General features: G+C 37.4%; 1 protein-coding gene across 9 annotated transcripts in view; it reads right to left on the bottom strand.

The window, feature by feature from the left end:
- FRYL (FRY like transcription coactivator) overlaps positions 1 to 25,065 on the bottom strand; it is a 272,435-nt gene that overhangs the window by 137,505 nt on the left and 109,865 nt on the right. For all 9 annotated transcript variants that reach the window (XM_019829525.3, XM_019829524.3, XM_045056397.1 and 6 more), the window contains 2 exons: positions 14,115 to 14,314; positions 625 to 678 (listed from right to left, as the gene is read on the bottom strand). In XM_019829525.3, coding sequence (XP_019685084.1) covers positions 625 to 678; positions 14,115 to 14,234 — 174 coding nt within the window. In that variant the 5' untranslated portion in view covers positions 14,235 to 14,314. Of the gene's footprint in view, positions 1 to 624; positions 679 to 14,114; positions 14,315 to 25,065 lie in introns of those variants that run through there.

Genomic DNA, 25,065 nt, shown 5'->3' with positions numbered 1-25,065 from the left:
ATAACCCCAACAAGAAAAAATAAAAATGTTAAAAGGTAAAACATTATTATGTAAAACTTGTATGAACTGATACACAAGGCAAGATTGAGGTATGTAATTGGAAACATTTTAAGAAAATTTCAAAGGCACAGTAAAGAGATTACCAATGAAAAGTACTAAGATGCTAAATAAACAGAAATGAATCAAGTTCACAGATCATTCCATGAACTATAAGGTTCACAGCCCATAGTTCATTCCATTTGCTTTGTCAAAAAACAAACTACCAGGGGTACCTGGGTGGCTTAATCAGTTAAGCGTCCGACTTTGGCTCAGGTCATGATTTCACAGTTCCTGAGCTCGAGCCCCAAATCAGGCTCTGTGCTGACAGCTCAGAGCCTGTAGCCTGTTTCGGATTCTGGGTCTCCCTCCCTCCCTCTGCCCCTCCCCTGATTGTGCTTTCTCTCTCAAAAATAAATAAATAAACATTAAAAAGTACTACCAATTTCAGACTGAATCTAATATGTAATGATATAAAGGGTCACTAAACAAGATAAAATAATTTCTTAATATTGGATATATTTGAACCGGACTGTTAGGATGAACATTTTCCTTGAAGGAAAAAATATTCCCCCCAAATTGGCATACCTGGTCAAACTGAAGATCTTCACCTCTTTGAAGAGATCTAGACAATGGCTTCTCCTACAGTTAAAAAGAAGTATATGCACAAAATATTAGCAATCTTATATATGATAAGCAGATTCGTCGGTTGGTTTTGTTTTTGTTTTCATTTGTAATTAGATTCGATTAAACAAAGGTAAGTCTCCCTCTTGCCCAGGGTCACATAATTAGCATTCAAGTCCCAGTAGTATGGCTCCAGAGCCAGATACCCTCCAAAGAGAGTGCCCATAAATCACATGATTGGGAAGGGGGGGGGTGCCCAGAGTAGACAGAAAAGAAATACTGGGAGATGATTCCTAGGTTTCCAGTCTGTGCATAGATGGAGGAATGGTGGTACCATCCTCTGAAAGTGGGAACACAATGAGAAGACAAAGTTTGGGTGGAAGGATAGATTTTGGTCATGTTGAGTTTTGAAGTCCCTATAAGCCATAAAAGAGAAGATGTTGACTAATAACGGCTTGAAGAACACAGAACAGATTGGCCTGTGTATAGAAAGGAACCAAGTTCATAAAACAAAGTCATTTACCTAAAAAAGAAAAAGAAGAGGGCCTAGATTTGAATTTTGAGAAATGCCAACAGTTAACGTTAATGTACTCAACCACATGAGATTATCAGTGGCTCCCTAAATTCCTTCAATTTAAAATGACCCATTTCTAAAAACAGAAACCTTTCTTACAATGTTCATGTGCAGAAATAATCAGGAATAAGAAAAACTTCAAACACAATAGATCGCTGTATCAGTAAAGAAAACACAAACAAATACATATGGGAACATAATAAGGGTAGAAATTCAAACACTGGGGCAAAGATGGAAAATTTAACATATGGTGTTGGGACAGTCAGGTTGTCAGAAGGAAAAATTAAACAGGCTCATTACCCTAGTGAATCCTAAATGTTTTAAAAGCTTAAATATAAGAAATAAAAACACTAAAATCCTCGAAGAAAAAGAAGTCCTAGATGATGGTAGTTTTGTGTTTGTTTTTTTTAAACAAGCTTAGTTCTTTCTAAATATGAACAAAATGCAGAAGCAAAAAAGAAAAATAGCAAATTCAACCACATATAAATAAAAAATGAAAAAGTATATGGGTGGTAAAAAAAAAAGTGACGATAGGAAAAATATCTACAACAGATATTTAGACTAAGGTATAATTTCCTTAACATACAAAAAGTTCCTATAGATCAGTAGGGGGAAAAAATCCAATAATCCAATAGAAAAAACGTACAAAGAATCAACAGATAGCTGACAAAAAGGAAATGTTTACAGCTCATACATATCTGTTCATATACTTAACCTCATTCACAAGAGCAAGACAAGTTAAAAACACAAAGAAATCCAACCTATTAGACTTCCAAAGACCTCCAAAAGTCTGAGCACGATGTGTTGAAGTTACCTACTACTGAACAGAACTGTCAAATAATGTCAATGTGTAAATGGGGAACAATCTCCTTAGAAAACTATCTGGCAATATCCGGCAAAGTTTTGAAATGTACACATCCTTTGACCCAGGAAAAATTTCACTTATAAGTATTTGTCTTATATAGTCACATATCTGCAAAATGATGTTCATAAAAGAATATTCACTATAGCTTCATTTGCAAAAGCCAAGATTGGAAAAAAATAAAAGCCTACCTTCTACATCTATAGAATACCAAGAAGACTTTTTTTTTTAACATGAAATTTATTGTCAAATTGGTTTCCATACAACACCCAGGGCTCATCCCAACAGGTGCCCTCCTCAATACCCATCTCCCACCCCCCATCAACCCTCAGATTGTTCTCAGTTTTTAAGAGTCTCTTATGGTTTGGCTCCCTCCCTAACTTTTTTCCCCCCTTCCCCTCCCCCATGGTCTTCTGTTAAGTCCAAGAAGACTTTTAAAAGAATGGCAAAGCTCAGTATGTATTAACGGAATAATCTAGGTATAATGGGTGCATACCACACACACACACACACACACACACACACACACACACACACACACTACTAAATAATATAGAATACCTCTTTAAAAAAATAAAGAAATACGTGTTTGCAAGTGGGAAAAGAAACTGGGACAGTTTGGATAAGGGGAGGGTTTGGGGCTGGGAGTAGAAAATTGCTACTACAGATTTTTGTACCATTGAACTTGCATATCACAGTAGCCAAGGGAAAAGACTACATAAAGAAAGACATAGTGTATTGACAGTGAAACATAATAGTTTCATGAGGTGACCTTTGAGTATGGTTGCTTCCTCTTAATTTAAATGGTACCAGGAAAAGTTTCTGATTTAGTGTTGTGTCTTCCTTCGGTGCACAACAGTGTTGGAATCTTTTTTTTTTTTCATTTGTTCTATTAATTTGTTTACTCAAAAAACAAATACTGAGTTCCTATTATGAGCAAGCAGCATCTGTGAACCAAAGAGGGCTCAGAGGACTCACTGTGGAAAGCTTAGACCCTTTACCCTTCAGCCACTGGGTCTGGGGGACAAAACTTATAGTAAAGTCCTCCAACCCTCTCTCACCTGAATGCCTACTCTTTCTTGCTTATATGAAGAGATGACCCAAAAGGGATCCCTCCAGATCACTGTCTAGAGTTAGTTTAGAAAGACTGTCATCGGTACATAAAGTGGACTCCATCCAGTAGAAAACAAAGGAGTGAAGGAATGGGTTATGATGCGACCTTGCAATGAGTTGAGAGGAGGGTGAGCAAAGAAAATCCTAGACAGATAAAAATTTTGATGGGTACTGGACACGGTGGTGATTAATTTTATGTCACAGGGTGCCCAGATATTTGGTTAAACATTTTCTGGGTGTGTCTGTGAGGATGTTTTGGGGAAGAGATTAATATTTGAATTGGCAGAGTGAACAACTGGTAGAGTGACCTGAAAGCAGGTAGACTGAGACTCCCTAATGTGAGTGGGCCTCATCCAATCAGTTGAAGGCCTGAGGAGCATGAATAGGTGGACTCTTCTGGAGTAAGAACTCCTCCTGCCTGCCTGCCCTGAGCTGGGATACCTCAAATTGAAACATGGGTTCATCTTGGAGCAGCTTTCAGACTGAACTTATATCAGCAGCTCCCCTCGGTCCTCAGCTTACCCACTCCAGATCTTGGGACTTCTCAGCCTCCAGAACCACGTGAGTCAATTCCTTGTAATAAATTTCTTTTTAGACACATACACACCCTATTGCTTCTGTTTCTCTGGAGAAACTCATAAAAACATCTTTTCAGGTTTGATTTCCTCTTTGATCCAAGGAAAGAATATGTCCCAGGGGAGAAAAAGGTGTCCACATTTACAAAAGATATACAGAAGGACATTAACTAAGCAGTTAAAAATAAGAAGCAACACGGGGTGCCTGGGTGGCTCCGTCGGTTAAGCGTCTGACTTCGGCTCAGGTCATGATCTCACCGTTTTTGAGTTCGAGCCCCACGTCCGGCTCTGTGCTGACAGCTCAGAGCCTGGAGCCTGCTTCGGATTCCGTGTCTCCCTCTCTCTCTGCCCCTCCCCCGCTCACGCTCTGTCTCTCAATAATAAATAAATGTTTAAAATATTTTTTTTAAAAATAAGAAGCAACATCAAAGTACAACGAATTCGAGTAAAAAAAATCATGGTGTAGCTACACATTAGAGTATCACACAGGTAGAAATAAACTTGTAGACTGGGAAAATTTTCTCAGTGTATTAATATAAATTAGAGAATAACAGATACAATACACTTATAAAAGGATAAAATGTATACATGGTGGTATATACATATAAATACATTTAAAGCTCTAGAAATATATATACCACACACCAGTAATAAGAAACAGAATAACATTGTGTATATAAACCATAATTTCTTTATCCATTCATGATGCTAAGTGAAATAAGCCATACAGAGAAAGACAGATACCATATGTTTTCACTCCTATGTGGATCCTGAGAAACTTAACAGAAACCCATGGGGGAGGGGAAGGGGGGAAAAAAAAAAAAAACAGGTTAGAGTGGGAGAGAGCCAAAGCATAGGAGACTCTTAAAAACTGAGAACAAACTGAGGGTTGATGGCAGGTGGAAGGGAGGGGAGGATAGGTGATGGGCACTGAAGAGTGCATCTTTTGGGATGAGCACTGGGTGTTGTATGGAAACCAATTTGACAATAAATTTCATATATTAAAAATAAAAAAGAGAGAAACAGAATAACAGGTTGTTTTGTAGTTGTACCCTTAGCCTATTTTTATTTTGTGAATTTTCTACAAAGAATGCAGATTACTTCTTCTCATTCTTAAACTTGAGGGTTCTTCTTGAGTTTCCAGTGCTTGGTGGTATCCAGCAAATCCCATTTAATTACAGAATAACGATAGTACAACTATGAAAGTTATGGTCACAGAACAAACATGTTTTAAAATGAGGAAAAACAATGTGACTAAACAAAATCATGAACTATAAAGAAATGAAGTGGTTTAATTTCCTCATTTTCAAGGCTAGTGGTCACCAAACCTCCAGGTATGCAAGTACCTATATTTGTTTCTTTACATTCAACTTTAAAGATCTCTTAAGAACCATTCTCTCCAGAGCTGCCTGGGTGTCTCAGTCGGTTAAGCATCCAACTCTTGATTTCAGCTCAGGCCATGATCCCATGCCTCGTGAGATAGAGTCCCACACAGGGCTCTTCACTGACAGTGTGGAGCCTGCCTGGGATCCACTGTCCCCCTCTCTCTCTCCCCCCCCCCACATGCACACATGTGCTCGCACACGCTCTCTCTCTCTCTAACATAAACAAAAAAATAACCTCTTTCTTAAAAAAAAAAAAAAAACACTATTCTCTTTATAACAGAAACCTTTACCTGAAATTCAGAAATTAAATCATTTTAGTTTATTTTTGTTCTGTTAATGCAAATATGATTTAACATTATTAGTTTAACTTAAAATAGCATATATAGTGTTGATTCCTTCTGCCAGTCTTCCTACCTACTTGCCTTGCTGGCCACCCCACATATACTTCCCTAACTTACTTACTTACTGAATATAGCAGGTGGCTGGGATTATGCTCAAATATATGACAATTATTTTGTTGAGATTTTTAGGATGATTTTCTAAACTCTCTGTTACGTTTTTTTATTCAATTTTTATATTAAATATGTATCATAGAAAAACCTCTTCCTTCTATGAAAGAAATGAGAATTGAGAAATATGTGTATTTTGAAGCTTCTTTATCCAGTAGATCCTCACCTCCTTCTCTCATGTATGGTTAATCTTCATGAAAACAAACCCATAAATATATTTGCCACTGAAATGTAAAACTTTCCAATCTAAGTATCAGACACACAGGTTTCTAACTAAGGTAAATGGCATCAGGAAAGCACCTGAATTCCATGGCAATTTAGTTTCTCAAAGGGATAGATTTTTGTTTTTTTTTTACATGTCCTTGGCACTTGGGCCGTCGAAGGATAAGCACACTTGGGTAGTTATCTTGCAGAACAAGTTTTGTACTTCTTAAACCAAGCTACCTATCATTTACAAGCAATATGATTCGGCACAGCAACATATATGCCCAATTGGCTCTAAAATTGAAGGAAAACACTAAGTCCCATAGCAAGTTCCATAGAACACTGTTTCTGAAAGGATCCACAAGTTTGAAAAAATAGTGAGCCAAAGGGACTTTACTCTCCTAACGTGAACTGTTTATTTAAGATGAGGGGTTGGGGGTGACAATAAGCAGCTTCTTTTCACTCATTTGATCCCCTGTTATATAAGTCTAAAGGTCTTCGGTAGTATTTTGAGGACTGCTGGTCGAAGTCGTTTATTACTCACAGAGCATGTTTATGCAATAGAGTAATGGCCAAGCCGAATAAAAGAGAGAAGTAAGCTTTTCAGAAACACTTACAATGTTGTTTTATATGTAACATAATTTATTTCTCAATAAACTCACGCTCCCTCAAAGATTTCTACAGATTTGACATCCTCACTGAGCTTTCCCTAAAAGGAAATGGAGGTGGACTATTTTTCCATAATAAGAACTCAGAAATGATTTTTGAATGTAAAAGGATACTCATGTTACCATAAGTACAAAAATATAAGTGTACTGCACTAAATACAAATTACTAATCAAGAACTCTGTACTAACCTCTCAATTTAATGACAGTGTGATTGAGGATGCCCTCATCATCGCTCAAGCAGTTGTAGTGTCTTTCAATATGAGATTTTGAAACAATGAACCATTTAACAATGTTTATAGTACATCACCCATTATAACAACTAAAAAGAACATAAATTACTTTCTATATTCCCATATACATGCATGCAAAACTTTTGCACAAGAACATTTACCATGGCTTTTTTTTTTTCCACAGTAGCCCCAAATCTGGGTAACTCCCAAACTACCTACCAATAGAGACTAGTAAAAAAAAAATTATGGTACATTCTTTTATTATACTAATATTCAACTACCAAAAAGAATGAGACAAATTTATATGAGCTAATATAAAACAATCTCTAATTTATACTGTTAAAAATATCTAAGAACTAAAAAAAAAAAAATACACACACACACACATATATACAAGCAACATGATTCTGCTTGTTGATATATGTTGATATATATATATATACATATACTTATATATATATGTGTGTGTGTATATATATATATATATATATATATATATATATAATCTCCCATTTGTGCTTAACAAAAAAAGCGGCAGGTGCTACAGACATGGAAAATGATGGACTAAAACCTGGAGACAGTGTTTATCTTGATCCAGAGTAGAAGAATCATTACTTTCATTATGCAAAATTTAGAACTATTTCCACTTATGTCATTATTTCATAATAATATAAAAACTAATAATGATCCTAAGGCTCATCTTCCTTTATGTTCTAATTTGATTCTTCAACTAGGGTATGTATACAGTACCAAGAGCAACATGTAGCTTCCAGGAAAATCAAGGGTGTTTACTGAAAAGACTTTGGTAGCATAACAAGGATACTGAAATAGCTCAATAATCTGCAACTAAACAGAGCACGGTGAACACACACACACACACACACACAGCCTCCATTCTCTCCGAAAACTGATCAAGACAGCAGTAAAAGAATTTTACAAGACTTAAAAACCAAAAGGGCAGCGAGAATGGGAGAGGAGGTAAAGAGCAGACGGAAATGCCCAACTAACACATCCCACCCCAGTAAGAGCGAGTCCTCGGTAGGCAAGGGGAAGTCAGATGGCTATGCATCCATGCAGCCATCACTCATTCACTGAAATTATTTCCTGAGTGTGCAGTATGCCAAGCTCTGGAGACACAACCATGAGCAAACGGGAAAACAATCCCCGTCCTCACAAAGCCAAAAATCTAACGAGAGAGCAACTAAAATATCTATTATCTTAGATTTCGAGATAGGAGGCTGCGATGGGCGTTGAGATTTTAGATAGAAGGACGACTGAGGAGATGACATTTCAGTCACAGCAGGAGGAAAGTGAGTGAGTGAGCTTGCCACACAGAGCAAAGGGAAGATAATCCAGTCAATACTTTGCAACTCCCAGAGGTTTTGGAGAACTTCAGGACTCTGAAAGTGGGAGTAAAGGTGAAGTTAAAAACAAGAGGGCTGGTTGGAGGATTAAGAAAGACTGAGCACCCTCCCCCCTCTTCATTCCCTTCACCAGCTCTGCCCAGCAGGATGACCATCCTCCCTCCACCTTTCCACAGAGGGGCTGTCCTTTTTGGGAGAGAGCAAAACAGAAATGCTGACTGGTGGATGCTATAGTTGAAGACAAGGTATCACACTGAAGACAAGCAGCTCCAGTAAAAATTTACATACCAAATATCAGAAACACTATCTTCTGCCTCTAGGTCCCCAGAACATTAGCGACTATGCCTAAACCCTGCCATTTGGGGTACTGGACTCTGACAAACCCCAGAAAAAGATCTGACATTGACGATGCATTCAGATGATTACACACCGAAGACCACAGTCCAAAAGGCCCCTCCCAGTACACAGAGCTTCCAGTCTGTTTAGTGCTTCAGTTGTAAAGCACAACATGTTACAACAGACATACATGTCAGGAGAAGGCAAAACTTTTGGAGGAAACAGATCACACGGGGAGAAAAAACTTCAAAATATACATACATAGATTACATGTATGTATTTAATGTTCTCAAAAAACAGCAAAAATTGCAGAGTTGTAAAAATGCTGGGCCTAAACCAGATACATAAAGTCTAGATGAGAGGTGGTTGGTGAAAGCCTTTTTTTCTTATCTTTTTATCTAGTCGCCGGCCATCTAAACGATTAACAGAGAAGGTGGAATGTACCTGGATCATTACCCAGGATTGATCCACTTCCTTTTAGGCAGAGACTTAAGGTATTGAATTGTAATTTGCAAGCTGCAATTTCAATTAGTGATTGCCCTTCCTTCCCCAATCTTCCCCCTAAAATGAAAATAAAGTTGTGGCTAAAAATCAAGCTCCGCTAATCTTTGAATCTTTGGTCTCTTTATTTTATTATGGCTTCTAATATGAGAATGAAAAGGCCAGCATTCTCATTTTAGTGGTAGATTAATTGTTTTGGCAAAATCCATTCACATACATGCATCCAAGTTTTTATGCAACTTACTATCGGGCTGACCATGAGACACGCTAGTCTCCTTTTAGGTAACAATCCATGGATTACTAGTTTCTTTAAAGTGAGTGACCCTGCAAGAGTTTCATTCAAGAACTCAAGAGAGTCATCTTGGATGGTTGTTTATTGCCAAAAAACACACTGGGCAAATTTCAAAAGGAACGAAATCGCAATAAACAAATCTGAAGCTGTAACACAAACACTGTCACAGTATTGGATTAAATGTATCGCTGTCTCATCTTGATGCTAGGTAGCATTCGTCCTTAGCTACTATAGCCCACAACACTGGGGGTTTTCCTGGTATGTCAGGAAGAGTAAGTAGCAGGGAATACGTCTTCTAAGTACAATGGTGGGGTAGAAACATCTATTTTGAGGAATCCTCACCACTCTTCCCCAAATTTTATCATCTCAGATTACATAGCAGATGTCTCTGAAATTAGCTACTAAATTACAGAATAAAATATAGTCAGTATCAGACTATTCTGAAAGAACTATTAAAAGCTCTGGCTGGAACAATGACATTATGTTTTGTTCGAAGAACAAAGGGCACCCCACAACAATGTCTTTTAAGGCTAAGGGCAACTTAAAATACAAATCTTTACTAAGCATTTACCATCACAGGAGGAGCTGGAGATGGAAAGGCCAGTGAGACCTGGCTCATGGTATCAAGTGGGTCACATCAGAGGAGATAAACATGTAAGCAATTAAAAGATGACAATATCAGAATCTAGGAGCATGAAAAATTATTATGATAAAGCAGAGATTCGCACAGCTTGAAGACGATCACTATGTAAGAGGGGAACACGTGGGAAGTTTAGAAGGACGAGTAGAGGCTTAAAATACAGAAGGGCTAATAGTATTTTCGATTGAGAGAAAAAAAACACACCAGGACAAAAGAACACACAGAGGATACATGAAGTGTCATAGCATACGTCAGGATAGGAGAATCATGAGACATTATACAAACCATAACAAGACTATGAAGAGGTTGGAATGACCCACCAAGAACTTGAATTCATTCCATAGCAATGAAAAGTGAGCAAGGTTTTTAAAGGGAAAAGGTGATAATATTTATGTTTTGGATGAAGCAAAGTCTGGTGAGAAGAAAAAAAAATGGCAAGGTGATAAACCACTTATCTACTGGTTACTGCAATGATCTAGAATGCATGAACTTGACCCTGAGCTAGGAAAGGGACAATGGCATTGGAAGAAAAAGGAAGGAGGAAGATATATAAGTTACCACTTTATAACTCAGTCAAATTAGGCAACTTCACTTTCAAGGCTTTTACTCTCAAGAACTTTGTATTTCAAAATTAAAATTCCTTTAAGAATAATATTTGAGGGGCGCCTGGGTGGCACAGTCGGTTAAGCGTCCGACTTCAGCCAGGTCACGATCTCGCGGTCCGGGAGTTCGAGCCCCGCGTCAGGCTCTGGGCTGATGGCTCAGAGCCTGGAGCCTGTTTCCGATTCTGTGTCTCCCTCTCTCTCTGCCCCTCCTCCGTTCATGCTCTGTCTCTCTCTGTCCCAAAAATAAATAAACGTTGAAAAAAAAATTAAAAAAAAAAAAAGAAATATTTATAAAAGAATAATATTTGAGATCCAGCAGGACCACACCACATGTTGTTATTTATGAAATATTTTATAAAATAGGTAAAGTGTTTAAAAAAAAAAAAAAACCATATGAATTTAAAGTTGCTGAAGCCAGGGGTATCTGGCTGGCTCAGTTGTGGAAGGTACGACTCTTGATTTCAGGGTTATGAGTTCCAGCTCCATGTCAGGAGTAGAGATTACTTAAAAAATAAAATCTTGAAAGAAAGAGAAGAAAAGAAAAGAAAGAAAAAATAAAGTTGCTGAAGCCAGGCAATGGGTTCCAAGGGTTCACTACACTATAATCCCTACTTTTATACAAACTTGAAATTCTTCATAAACATTTTTCTCTTTTCAGGTTTATTCAGATAGAACTGACAAACGCAAGTGTAACGTATTTAAAGTGTCCAATGTGGGGCACCTGTGTGGCTCAGTGGATTAAGTGTCTGACTCTTGGTTTTGGCTCAGGTCATGATCTCACGGTTTCATGGGTTCAAGACCCGCATCAGGCTCCACATAGACAGTGTGAAGTCTGCTTGGGAGTCTCTGTCTCCCTCTCTCTCTCTGCCCCTCCCCACTTGTGCTGCCTCTCTCTCTCTCAAAATAAATAAATCAACTTTAAAAAGTGTACATTGTGATGATTTGATGTATGTACACACTGTGGAAGGATCCCCACCACTGACTTGATTAACACGTCCATCACTTTATATTATCTACCCGATCTCCACCCCCTCCTTTTTTGGTGAGACCACGTAAGTTCTACCCTTAGGAAACTTCAATTTTATAAAATAGTAGTATCAACTAGTCACCATGATCCATAAACTTTTTGTAATGTGTATTTTTTAAAAAGTGGCTCCCTTTCTTACTGTATGCTGGCTAAGCAGGCTAGTATAGCACATGATCACGTAATGAACAGACCACTGATGAAGAAAATAACACTTTATAGATTAAGCACATTTATAATCCAACCTCATAACCATTAACTCATATCTACAAGTCCTTGTAATCTTATTTTTAAGGCAGAACTTCACACACATGCTCTAAAATATATATGCACTGATAAAAACAAAATCATTATTTTGTTACATAGGAAGCAACTATGGAAGGATTTAATGTATGTTTTAAAACATACATTTTGGCTAATGATCTTTTACATATTATTATTTATTAGACCTCATATACATTTGTGCATAGATGCTTTCTTCACAGTTTTTTTCCGACTTAGTGACAGCAAGAAACTGCTCACAGGCATGCACGTACCCACCCACATACCTTCGCAATCTTAGCAACGTGAGGTCCAACGCTTCACTAACAAAATGAACACATAACAATACTTCCAATTTCCCACCTTTCTGAGGTCACCGCCTATTCTCTCTTCTGTTCCTTTCCTCCCTTCCTTCCTTCCCAGGAAGTACAGCAGAATGAGTAAGCTTACAGGCTTTCAAGCCATTAGTGTGCCTAACTCCTCATTCTGGCTTTGAGCTTCGGAGAAGTAACAAACCCTCTGGGGTCTCAAATCACTGGTGAATACTGAGCCCTAACCCAGCTGTATAAGGAATAAATACATTTCAGCTGTTACATCCCCTACCTTTATCTTCATTGTGATCATCTCGCTTCTAACCTACACTGGGATCTTGATACATTACACATTCAGCCCCTTCAGACTCCGGAAGTTATTTCCTAAAGTTGTATCACCCTACTAATTCTCAGGCTGCTTAATTCCTAGGTCCAATAACTTCTCTCAGTGTTCTTTGTACTCTGTCTCTCTATATCATTTGACAATAATAATGCCATTGCACATACTCTTTTCCTTGATATTGTAATCTGCTCTTTTGGCTTTATCACCCTAACGTAGATGATGCCAAAAATCTCTATTTCTGGTCCCCATCTCTGGTCACCAACAAGAATTCCCAGGTACCAATCAAATAAATCCACATTGTTTAGATTTCCAGGATCTTGACCTTACCATACACAAAAGAAAAATTATCTCATTCCCCTTTTCTACCCCCATAATATTCTCATGTTCTTTACCTAACATCATCTCTTCTAACACTTCAAAGAACTTTTAACCTTTACTTTCACTCAAAAACATCTACTCCTATTTAACTGCCAACTCCTACTGATTTCATCATTTACCTTACTTTCCTCTGCAACCACTGCCATTGTTAATGCTCTAGTTCAAGACTCTTTTCATTCCAGCCTGAATTATATACAACAGCTAAATAGTAGTCTCTGCCTTTAAAGATTTTAAAGTAATCTCTCCACCCAACGAGGGGCTCAAACTCACAAGCCCAAGATCAAGAGTTGCGTGCTCTACCGACTGAGCCAGCCAGGCCCCCCTTAACTCTCTGCCTTCAATCTCTTCTCTCTCCTAGGGTCCAACGACTGAATTATCTATCGCAACAACCTTCACCACTCTCTAGAATCTGACTCAAACATTTGCTTTCAGTCTTTCTCTTCCTTCCTCCTTACCATAAGCTCTAATCACATGGAGCTTCCCACACCGTTTAAGTATGCTTCATGCACTATATGTCTAAAAATAAATTTACTGGTTTATTGTAAGTTTGGTGACTGCCATGTCATCAACTTGCAGAATATTCTAGGTTCTCCTTTATTTGCTCTTATGTTTTATCTGCCTCAACAATTCCCACTTGGTGAAATCCATTTTTGTTCTTTGGTCACCCGCAGTAACATACTAAGGTGGATTCTAAAGTCATTACGGCTTTCTAGATCACCACTTGACTAGCCTATCCCTTAATTCTCTTTTAAAGACTATTTTTTTTAGAGCAGTTTCGTGTTCACAGCAAAACTGAGTGGAAGGGACAGATTTCCCATACACCCCATTCCACACTTGCACAGTCTCCCCACCAGAGTATTACATTTGTTACCAGTGATGTACCCAGGGTGACACTTCCTAATCATCCAAATTCCATAACCTACATGACAGAGCACTCTTGGTGTTGTGCATTCTGTGGCTATGGACAATGTACGATGACATGTATCCAGCACTGTAGTATCACACAGCGTACTTTCACTGCCCTAAAAATCCTCTGTGTTGTGCCTTTTTGCTCCTCCACCCACAATCCCTGGCCCCCCTGGTCTTTTTACTGTCTCCCTAAATTTTGCCTTTTGAAGGATGTCATATAGTTGGAACTATATAGTATGTAGCCTTTTCAGATTGGCTTCCTTTAATTTTTTTTTTCAAGTACATTATTTCCTTTGGAAATTTTGTTATTAGAATGGTTAATACAAAAGTCAAGAAAATATTTCAGATTTATAGGTCAGCTCTACTCACCAAGGGTTCAGCCATTACAACTTCAATTTTCTTTTCAGCTTGAACAGCAAATTCTGCAAAGAGGCTCTTGATGACATATTCACCAGGCTTGACATCTGGGTCAATCGTAATGCTTGACATGATGATATTCTTTTTTCCCAAAGTGGAATGAAAGTTGGAAGAAGCACAGTACTTATTCACTTTGCTGACTGGTGCTGAAGCTAAAAACAAAAGAAACAAAAGAACTCTACTTTAATTATCAACACAATGAGATCTACCACAACCACCCTATTTAATATACACTCTGCCCCTAAAACCCATCCAGATCTCCCCATCTGGATTATCATGCTCTATTTTTGTCTATTACACTTGCTACATTCTAACAAATGGCCCAACTATAATTTAGTTATGTGTTATTTATTATGTACTGTTTTTCTCTTGACCCTACTAATGTGAATTTCATAAGAACAGGGTTTTTCTTTTGTCTTTTTTGTTCATTGATGAATCCCAAGTACTCAGAACAATGCCTAGCACACACTGGGTACAATAAATATGCACTGAATGAATGAATGAATTCTAAACACCGTTGTGAGCAATGAAGGAAATAAAACAGATGTGATTAAATGAAACAGGGATCGGTTAGGGCACTGATAGATACTATCACGGAAAGCACGCCCAGGAAAGGCCTCACCGGCGTGCCTGGGTGGCTCAGTCAGTTAAGTGATGGCCTTTGGCTCAGGTCATGATCTCCTGGTTCATGAGTTCAAGCCCTGCATCAGGCTTCACGCTGACCGTGTACAGCCTGCTTGGGATTCTCCACCCCCGCCCCCCACCTCTCCCCAACTTAGGCATGCTCACTCTCCTCTCGCTCTCAAAAAAATAATAAACTTAAAAAAAAAACAACAAAAAAAAAACAAGGAAAGCCTTCATTGAAGAAGCAACATTTGAACTCAGATCTAGATGATGAAAAAGAGGCAGCAAGGCAAAGCACCAGGAAAAGTGCTAACTTGAGTGTGTATGTTTGATAAACAAAAAGAAGACCAGTGTGGCGGGAACTCAAAGGATGCTTGGAAGCAGAGGTGAAGGGCAATCTGAGATGAGGTCAAAATCATTAGTCAGGGACTTAGAACTTTGTAGCAAAGTCAGATTTTATTCTAAATGAAATTAAAATTCAATGGAAAGTATTAACTTGGGAGGGATAGGACCCGGCTTCTCTTAAAAGATCTCTCTGGCTCCTCTGGAGAATGGACTGGAAGAGGGCAGAGGAAGAATCCGGGAAGCCACCACACAGTTCCAGCCGAGATGATCCCGGCTCGGACTAAGAGGATGAAAGAGCCCAGGAGAGAAGGAAAGGACTTCCCATCTATCATATGTTAGTGAATTTGGCATCAAGGTGAAAGAATGGCATTGACAGTGACTTGTAGGATTTTTATTAGAATCATTCAGAGGGCGGTGGTGCCGTTTGCTCAGATAGGGCTGTCCCAGTGCCTGGCAAACAGTCCGCTGCACCAGCTGTGGCACACAAAGAGCACTACTGACTGCTACATGCTTTTTATCTACACAGGTTTTGTTCTCTTGACTGCCTGGGGGATCTACCCGGCTTTGTATCTACAGTTTATCCCGTCACCTTGCTCTTCCAGCCACCTGCATAATACAGACCCTTCCAGCCTCGAACTTCAGCTTATGTCATCCTCTGTGGCCTAGAGTATTCACTGAAAAACCTGCAAGCTGGTACTTCTCTACCTCGACCTGACCTCTAGGTAATACTCTTTCGTGTGCTGTCGCAAAAGCAAACCCTTCCTTGCAAAGGGAAGAACACAATTATTCAAATGCTGAATTCCTAGGTGTGTGTGCATAACTATGGGACAGTAAGTTTATTCTCTGGGTGGTTCGGTCACTTTAGCATCTGACTTCAGCTCAGGTCATGATCTCGTGGTTCGTGAGTTCGAGCCCCATGTCAGGCTCTGTGCTGACAGCTCAGAGCCTGGGGCCTGCTTCGGATTCTGTATCTCCCTCTTTCTCTGCCCCTACTCCCCTGCTCACTCTCTGTCTCTCTCTCTTAAAAATAAAGATTAAAAAACTTATTATAAATATATACTCTCCAAACTCACAAATTGTTCTGTTAAAAACAAACAAACAAACCTACTCTACCAAACATAGTGTGCCAAGATATATAAAAGTGACCTGTGATAACTCCAAAAGAATGTTCTAGAAAGCAATATAGAGTCAGGTTACAGCAGTTACTTCAGAAAAAATAACTGCAAATTAAGAAAAAAATATTTTTGAAAGACAGAATTTCCAAACACTTGGCTTCTGTTCATGCCCTAGTTATTATCTTTATTTATTTACTTATTTTCCCCACAAAACAGACTTTTTTCCTCCAAGATTAAAAATCAGTCCCATGTGATGCTTATATATTAAAAAGTAAAGAATATTACAAATTTTTAATACTGCACTTAAAACTAAATTATCTTTGTGTCACATCAAATTAAAATATAATATGTATTGTAATCTAGAACTAAAATTATATAATAAGAACAATTCAAAACAAAAATTCACAGTCCTTTGAACACAGTACACACTATTTATTTTAAACAATGACCTGTTTGTTTACTCTGTTTCATGATCCAACATTGTGTATTATAAAGAAGAGGCTCTGTTAACAAACGTTATTGTGAAAAATGGTGATCTTAAAAGAAATCATTTTGGATCATTAAGAGTACTCTATATTTTATATCCATATTATGCTGGAAAACTTTAGGTAATCATAAAATAGTAAAAATCAAACAAAAACCAACAACAACAATAAAAACTACTCAGAGAGTTTCCTGAAGTTTAATTTACATTTTAGACATAAAAACAAAAACATTTTCAAGATTTTGACTTAAAGTAGTTGTTACAGGATATATCTTTTTTTTTTTTAAGATTTGTAAATCTCAAAATAAGATTCATAAGATCATAAAAGAGTTACAAAGTTTTTTTGGTCTTTAACTTTACAATAAATATAACCAAAGAATCAGCCTTGTAATGGGCCTGGTACTTAATTTCTAGACTTTGATGAGGTACAAACTTCTTAAATGACATTATTTGAATAGTTTCTTTAAAAAAGAAAAAAAACTTTAATTAAAATAACTTCTCACATTTTACTTTGTTATACTTCCTAAAAAGCATAAACATAAATTAAGCATAAATGAACATCACTAGATATCAAAACTGCATATTTTAAGAAATTTGCCAATAAAGCCAAAAATTTTAGGAATATCTGCACTTATCTTCTATTCTGTTCCAAATATCTGCACTAGCTTCCAAAAGAAAAATATTTCAAGTTTGAAAAAAAATCCAATTTTTATGAAAAATGTTTTAAATCAAATTAATTTCAATTATATTTCTTAATAAGTATTCATGAATGTTTGTTGAATTAATTAATACCCAAAAGTAACACTTAATAGATCTACTGATTGAAATTCCAGGCCGCAAAACATTCTAATGTTGACATGAGGGGACCAGCAAAATAAATTATAATCTAATAAACAGAACGTTCTATAGACCACTGAAATGACATCATCAAAAGTACTGAATGGGGGTGTGCCTGGGTGACTCGGTTGAGCACCCAACTCTTGATTTCAGCTCAGGTCACGATCCCAGAGTCGTGGGATTGAGCCCTACATGGGGCTCTGCACTGAACGTAGAGTCTGCTTAAGATTCTCTCTCTGCCCCTCTCTTCCCCTTCCCCACTTGTTGTCTTTCTCTCTCAACAACAACAAAAAAACCAACAACAAAACAACAAAAACCTGAATGGCACAGGAAAACACTCAACATACAGAACTGAGTGCAAAAAAGGTCATGAGACAGTATATAAAACCAAAATAAAATAAAAAGGCAGAAAGAATATTTGCAGCATAGAACAAACACAGAGTTCATCACTTTTATCTCCATCTACAAAGCTCTAATGGCGTCAGCTGGAAAAAGACCCTCACCCCCAAACCAAAAACTATAGACAAAAGATATGAACAAACAAGTTACAATATTTAATCTCACTAATACTTTTTAAACAAGTAAAAATTAGATGACACTTATCAAAGTGGTTTCCCAGCCCACCAGTTTGTGTTTCACTAACGTTTCACCTTTGGTAAAGATGTGTGAATTTCTCTCCTATTTTGCTAATGGAGAAGAAACAGAGGTGATTGCTGCAGGCAAGGTGAAAAGACCAGTTTCCACATAACTAGATTAACTTGATACCCCCTGACTGCTTGAGTTAAATATTTCATAATGTAAAACAATAATATTTCCCTACATGTTACCATAAAATTTTGAAAAATTTATGTAAGCTTATGAGAGAATGAAGACATAACCGTTAGAGCATAATTCGTAACACAATGTAGGCACTGAATTACAAATTGTAGAAACCCAATGTCATATCAAACATCCTTGGAATACAAATCTACTAAACTCTAACTGCTAATAATAAGAATAAAGCCACGACCTGAATAATTAAAATATAGCAATAGAAGCTAGCATGCCTATTCTTTCTTTTAGATAACGCGCAAATAAAAAAATAAATATGGCATGTTTGGACAGCTTATTCTATATAGCACTGCACTAGCATATTTACTAAAACAATTTTTTTTTCATGTTAAGACTCCTATACCCTTGTAAAATAAACTTAAATTCAGGCAAAGAGAGCAGACAAGCCTTAATGGGAGACGTGTTTGGTTTTGTTAATTGATAGCAGCAATTCTCAGCCTTTTTTTTTTTTTTTAACCTGCCTCCACTGTGCTCTAATGCACAGCACTCTAAACAGTAACATGACTCAAAATACACAGTGATTCTCAACAACTGGGATGGTTCCAACAGGGACAGGTAGGGGCGGGTAGATGTAGTTTAAAAAGATCCCAGTGGAGTCTGTGAAAAAATACCTATAACACCCTTATCCCAAGAACAGGTGTTCAGGGGTAAAAATTCCTACTTTAGTCACAATCTTTTATTTGCATGTGCATGCATTCATGTACAGAAATGCAGAACTATAACAAAGTTTTGTACAACTGCTTACTATTATTACTTACACTGGCCAACAATAAAAATTTTGGTGATCACCCACCACCCCCGGCAAAAAAAAAAAAAAAAAAAAAAAAAAAAAAAATCACGCAAATGGCATTGGAACAAGAACAAATATAAAAAATAGCTCTGAATTTAAAAAGCAAGACCAAAATTCTAGTTTAAAAAAGCAAGTCTATCCCAACAAGTTCTTTTGTGGATATCAACAAGCTGATTCTAAAGTTTATATGGAGAGGCAAATGACCCAGCATAGCCAACACAATACTGAAAGAGAACAAAACTGGAGAACTTACACTGCCTGACTTCAAGACTCACTTTAAAGCTATAGTAATAGAGACAATGTGGTACTGGTGAGAAAAAAAAAAAAAAAAAAAGATCAGAGGAATAGGACAGAGAACCCAGGAATAGACCCACAAATGATCTTTGACAAAGAAGCAAAGGCAATCAATGGGAAAAGGAGGCTTTTCCACAAATGGTGCTGGAATAACTGGAAATCCACAGGCAGAAGAAAAAGGAAAAGAAAAGGAAGAAGAATCCTCTAAACACAGAACTGACATTCACAGAAATTAACTCAAAATGGATTATAGATTTAAAAATGATATGGAAAACTATAAAATTCCCAGAATATAATATAGGAGAAAAGCCAGGTATTCTTGGGTTTGGCAATGACTTTTGAGATATAACACCAAAATAGAAGCCATGAAAGAAAATTTGATAAATTGAGCTTTATTAAAATTAATAACTTCAGCTCTACAAATGACACTATAAAGAGAATGAAAAGACAAGGCACAGATTGGGAGAAAATCTTTATAAAACACATCTGATAAAGGACTGCCATCCAAAATATATAAAGAATTCTTGGGGTGCCTGTGTGGCTCAGTCAGTTGGGCAACCGACTTTGGCTCAAAACACCGTCTCACAGTTCATGAGTTCGAGGCCCGTGTTGGGCTCTCGGCTGTCACCACAGACAGCCCACTTCAGATCTTCTGTCCCCCTCTCTCTGCCCTTCCCCTGCTCACTCTCTCTCAAAAATAATTAAACATTAAAAAAAATTCTCTTACGGGCACCTGAGTGGCTCAGTCAGTTAAGCGTCCAACTTCAGCTCAGGTCGTGATCTCATGGTTCATGAGTTTGAGCCCCGCATTGGACTATGGGCTGACAGCTCAGAGCCTGGAGACTGCTTTGGATGCTGTGTCTCCCTCACTCTCTGCCCCTCTCCACTCATACTCTGTCTCTCTCTCAAAAATAAATAAAATATTTCAAGGGTGCCTGGGTGGCTCAGTCAGTTGAGCGTCTGACTTCAGCTCAGGTCATGATCTCATGATCTGTGAGTTCAAACCCAGCATCGGGCTCTGTGCTGACAGCTCAGGGCCTGAAGCCTCATTCAGATTCTGTGTCTCCCTCTCTCTCTGCCCCTACCCTGCTGTCTCTTTCTCTCAAAATATAAACAAACATTAATTAATAAATAAAATATTTTTAAAATAATAAAATAAAAAAATAAAAAATTCTCTTAAAAAAAGAATTCTTAAAAGTCAAAAAGAAAATAACCCAATTAGGAGTGCCTGGGTGGCTCAGTTGGTTAAGTAAGCATCTGACTACGGCTCAGGTCATGATCTCACAGTTCAGGAGTTCGATCCCCGTGTCAGGCTCTGTGCTGACAGCTCGGAGCCTGGAGCCTGCTTCCGATTCTGTGTCCCCCTCTCTCTCTGCTCCTCCCCTGCTCACACGCTGTCTCTCTCTCAAAAATAAATAAAGATTTAAAAAAGAAAAAGAAGAAAAAGAAAAGAACCCAATTAAAAAATAGGACAAATGTCTGCACAGACCCCTCCACAAAGAAGATGTACAGATGACAAACAAGCATATTAAAAGATGCTCCGTATGACAGGTCTTCAGGGAAATGCAAATTAAAACAACACTGACCCACCACTGTACACATACTAGGATGGCCAAAAAACCCAGAACGCTGACACACCGAATGCTGGTGAGAGTGCAGGGCAACAAGACCTCTCATTCATCGTTGGTGGAAATATACAAAACGATACAGGCACTCTGGAAGTTTAGAGGTTTCTTACAAAAATAAACATACTCTTACCAGATGACCCAGCAACCATGCTTGTTGGTATTTACCTAAAGGAGTTACAAATCCGCACAAAAACCCGTATAGGGAAGTTCATAGCAGCTTTATTCCTAAATGCCAAAACTTGGAAGCAAGCAAGATGACCTTCAGTAGGTGAAGGTTTCAAAAATAAACCGTGGTGCATCCGGACAAGGGAATAGTATTCAGTGCTAAAACAGAATGAATGATCAAGCCAAGAAAAGACTTTAGAGGAAACCAAAATGCATATTATTGAGAGAAGCCAGTCTGAAAAAGTACATGGTACATGATTCCAACTATATGACATTAAGGAGAAGGCAAAAGTATGGAAGCAGGAAAAAGACGCATGATTGCCAGGGGTCAGAGGCAGAGGCGGACAGGGGAGCGCAGGGAATAGGGGAGCACAGGTGATTTTGAGGGCCCTGAAACTATTCTGTATGAAATTGTAATGATGGGAACATGTCCTTATATTTGTCAAAACCCAAAGAATATACAACACAAGGAGTGAACCCTAATGTAAACTATGGATTTGGGGAGATTACCATGTGTCAAATAGGTTCATCACTTATAACAACTGTATCACATTAATATAAAATGTTAATAAGGGAAACTCGGGGCAGGATAAGGGGGTGCATGGGAACTGTTTGTACTTTCTCCTCAAATTTTCTGTAATTTGACACTGCTCTAAAAAATAAAGTCTGTGAATTCTTAACAATTCAAAAAGAAAGAAAGAAAAGCCCATTCTATCCCTGTCAGCCAGAACCAAAGATGCCTGGGAAGAGTCAAAATAAACAACAGCTCAAGCTAAAGTTTAAAACAATAATGTACTTGGATCAAGCTCAGAGAAAGGAAACAGATTATAAGTCAATTAAAAATAAAATGTCAAAAACACAAATCAGGTTACACGGTAGACTGAAAGTAGAAACAAAGCTAGCAAAATCAATATTAGGGAATAATAGCAAATTTCAACTTTTGGTGAGGCCGGTCAGGTTGGTATAACCTCTCAACAAACTATCCAGCGAAAAACTGCACATTTGGAAGCAACTGTATCTGAAAAGGAAATAAGGAAATACAAATGATATGTAGGCTGTGAGTATTGAAAGGTACAACATGAAGACATCATTTGATGACTTCAGTGAACACACACAGTTTGTTATCAAGGTGAGATGACCTCAAAATTTCTTCATAAATGAAGGACACTCATACCAGACACTGTTTATTTCTGATGGAAATGAAACAGTATTTAATACTTTATTAAGGTATTTTTCATATTTGTTCCTTTTATTTTATTAATTTTTTAAATTTTAATCCCAGTATAGTTAACATACAGTGTTAGTTTAGGTGTACAATATATTGATTTAATGGAATTCTATCGATTACTCAGTGCTCATCATGGTTAAGAGTACTTTTAATCCCCTTCACCTCTTTCACCCCCTGCCCCCAGCTCCCCTCTGGTAAGTACCAGTTTTGTTCTCTACAGTTCTAACAAACCTAGTCGTATTTCAAGTGATATGCTGGTAAATGCCTCTTTAAAAAAAAAAAAAAGAAAGAAAGAAAGTCTTCTGATTGATAGCATTTGCCAATTTCCATTGTGTAAATGCCGTCATCATGATTGATTTCAAGCCACCAACAGTTTAACAACCAACTAGTTAAAATTCCTGGCAGTAACTAGATCCAGAATATACTATAAGTTATACTCAATTTGTGAGGAGGAAATTGACTCCTAATTAAAGTCATTTGTCACTTGGGAGTGAAATATGAATTCAGGTCCTGAGTTTCTAACAACTTTCAGATCAGTGGCTTTATTTTCTCCAGAATCACCAGATTTTCATACATCCCCTTTTTTTTTCTCTTTTAAGGATTTAGATTACATACTATTGGCTTAGAATAACTATTTCCCAAATCAAATATTTTGGTTGGATCTTCAAATTCCTTTACATAAAATGAACTAAAAAGAAGAAGCTTTTCCACTTTGATTAGAGATCTATTTACCTATATTTTCTTTCTTTTTTATTGAAGCTTTTGTTTTTAATTTTAAGTAGTTAACATACAGTGCAATATTGGTTTCAGGAGTAGAATTCAGTGATTCATCACTTAACGTACGACACCCAGTGCTCATCACAACAAGTGCCCTTTTCAATACCTATGGCCCATCTCCCACCCACCTCCCCCCATCAACCCTCAGTTTGTTCTCTACTGTTAAGAGTCTCTTGTGGTTTGTTTCCCTCTGTTTTTTTTTCCCCCTCACTTCCCATGTGCTCCTCTGTTTTGTTTCTTAAATTCCATATATGAGTGAAATCATATGGTACTTGTCTTTCTCTGGTTGACTTATTTCACTTAGCATAATACATTCTAGCTCCATCCACATTATTGCAAATGGCCAGATTTCATTCTTTTTGATGGCTGAGTAATACCTCATTGTGTGTATGTATGTGTATATCCACATGTTCTTTATCCATTCATCAGTCGATGGACATTTGGGCTCTCTCCATAGTTTGGTTATTGATGATGGTGCTGCTATAAACATTGGGGCATATGTACCCCTTCGAATCTGTACTTTTAGTCCTTTGGTTAAATACCTAATAGTGCAATTGCTGGCTTATAGGGTAGTTCTCACCTATATTTTAACTCCTTTTTTACTTAAGTTTTATTTTTTACGTTAAAATCTGTCATCTTGGGGCCTGGGTGGCTCAGGTGCACGTCCAGCTCTTGATTTCGGCTCAGGTCATGATCTCACAGTTTGTGAGATGGAGCCTTGCAACAGACTCTGTGCTGATAGCATGAAGCTTACTTGGGATTCTCTCCCTCCCCCTCGCTCTGCCCCTCCTGTGCTCATTCTCGCTCTCCCTCTCTCTGTCAAATAAATAAGCATTTGAGAAATAAATCTATCATCCAACTGGAGTTTATTTGGAGTGATATTCAATAAAGACATTTTTTTTCTCCAATATTTCATCAATTCTTTTAGGTTCCTTTACTGAAAGTCAATCACTGATCTTATTCACTGATTTTATTCACTGTAGTTTATAAACTACATCCAAACTCAAATTGTGCTTTGTATCCTGCTCATTAAGAATCTGGTTTTGGAGAGAAAAAAAGAAAAGAAAAGAATATTCAGAAGGGAAGCTGAGAGAAGAAATTCTTTTAAAAAGGAAAAGGAATGGAGGTGGATGAGGCCTGGAACATAGGCTGAAAAAACCTCCTAGGCCTATTTCTATTGGACTATTCATTTAAACCTTGTAGCCTGGGTACCTGTCTTTTTGAGGAGTGATATACTGCTATCCCTTTCTTGATAACAAATTTAACAAATTAATGATACAGTGAAACTACAGTCTCATAAGAAAGATCATAGACATAAGCATACTCACATAAAAAATCTGTTTTTGTATCAGTATCTCCTTTTAATTACTGTAGCTTTATAATAAGTTTTATTACCTGTTGGCACAAATACTCCTGTTTACTCATCACCCTCAGTAATTTCTCAGCTATTGTTTTTCACTTACACTTCCAGACTTGTATGTATCTTCATAAATTAATGGGAAAAAATTGGCATCTTAATTAAGACTTCTTGTCCAGAACCTGGGCATATCCTCATTAATTTATCTTCTTTTGTGTGTCCAAAGAGAAATGAGATCTATATGATTCTTTTTTTTCTTTTTTTTTAGATTTGAATTTTTATTCACTCTTTAAGTTACTAATTTTTAAAATCATAGTATGTAATTCTTACTAATTCTATTCGTAAATACTTTAAGTTTCTGTTCTGTATGAATGCAATCATTTTTCTTACTATTCAGCCCCACATTTCTGCTTCTGGTAGAATTTCAA

The sequence above is a fragment of the Felis catus genome, chromosome B1, assembly GCF_018350175.1.
Source record: "Felis catus isolate Fca126 chromosome B1, F.catus_Fca126_mat1.0, whole genome shotgun sequence".
In the NCBI taxonomy this organism is placed as follows: domain Eukaryota; kingdom Metazoa; phylum Chordata; class Mammalia; order Carnivora; family Felidae; genus Felis; species Felis catus.
This window is presented reverse-complemented; position numbering and strand designations above follow the sequence as displayed.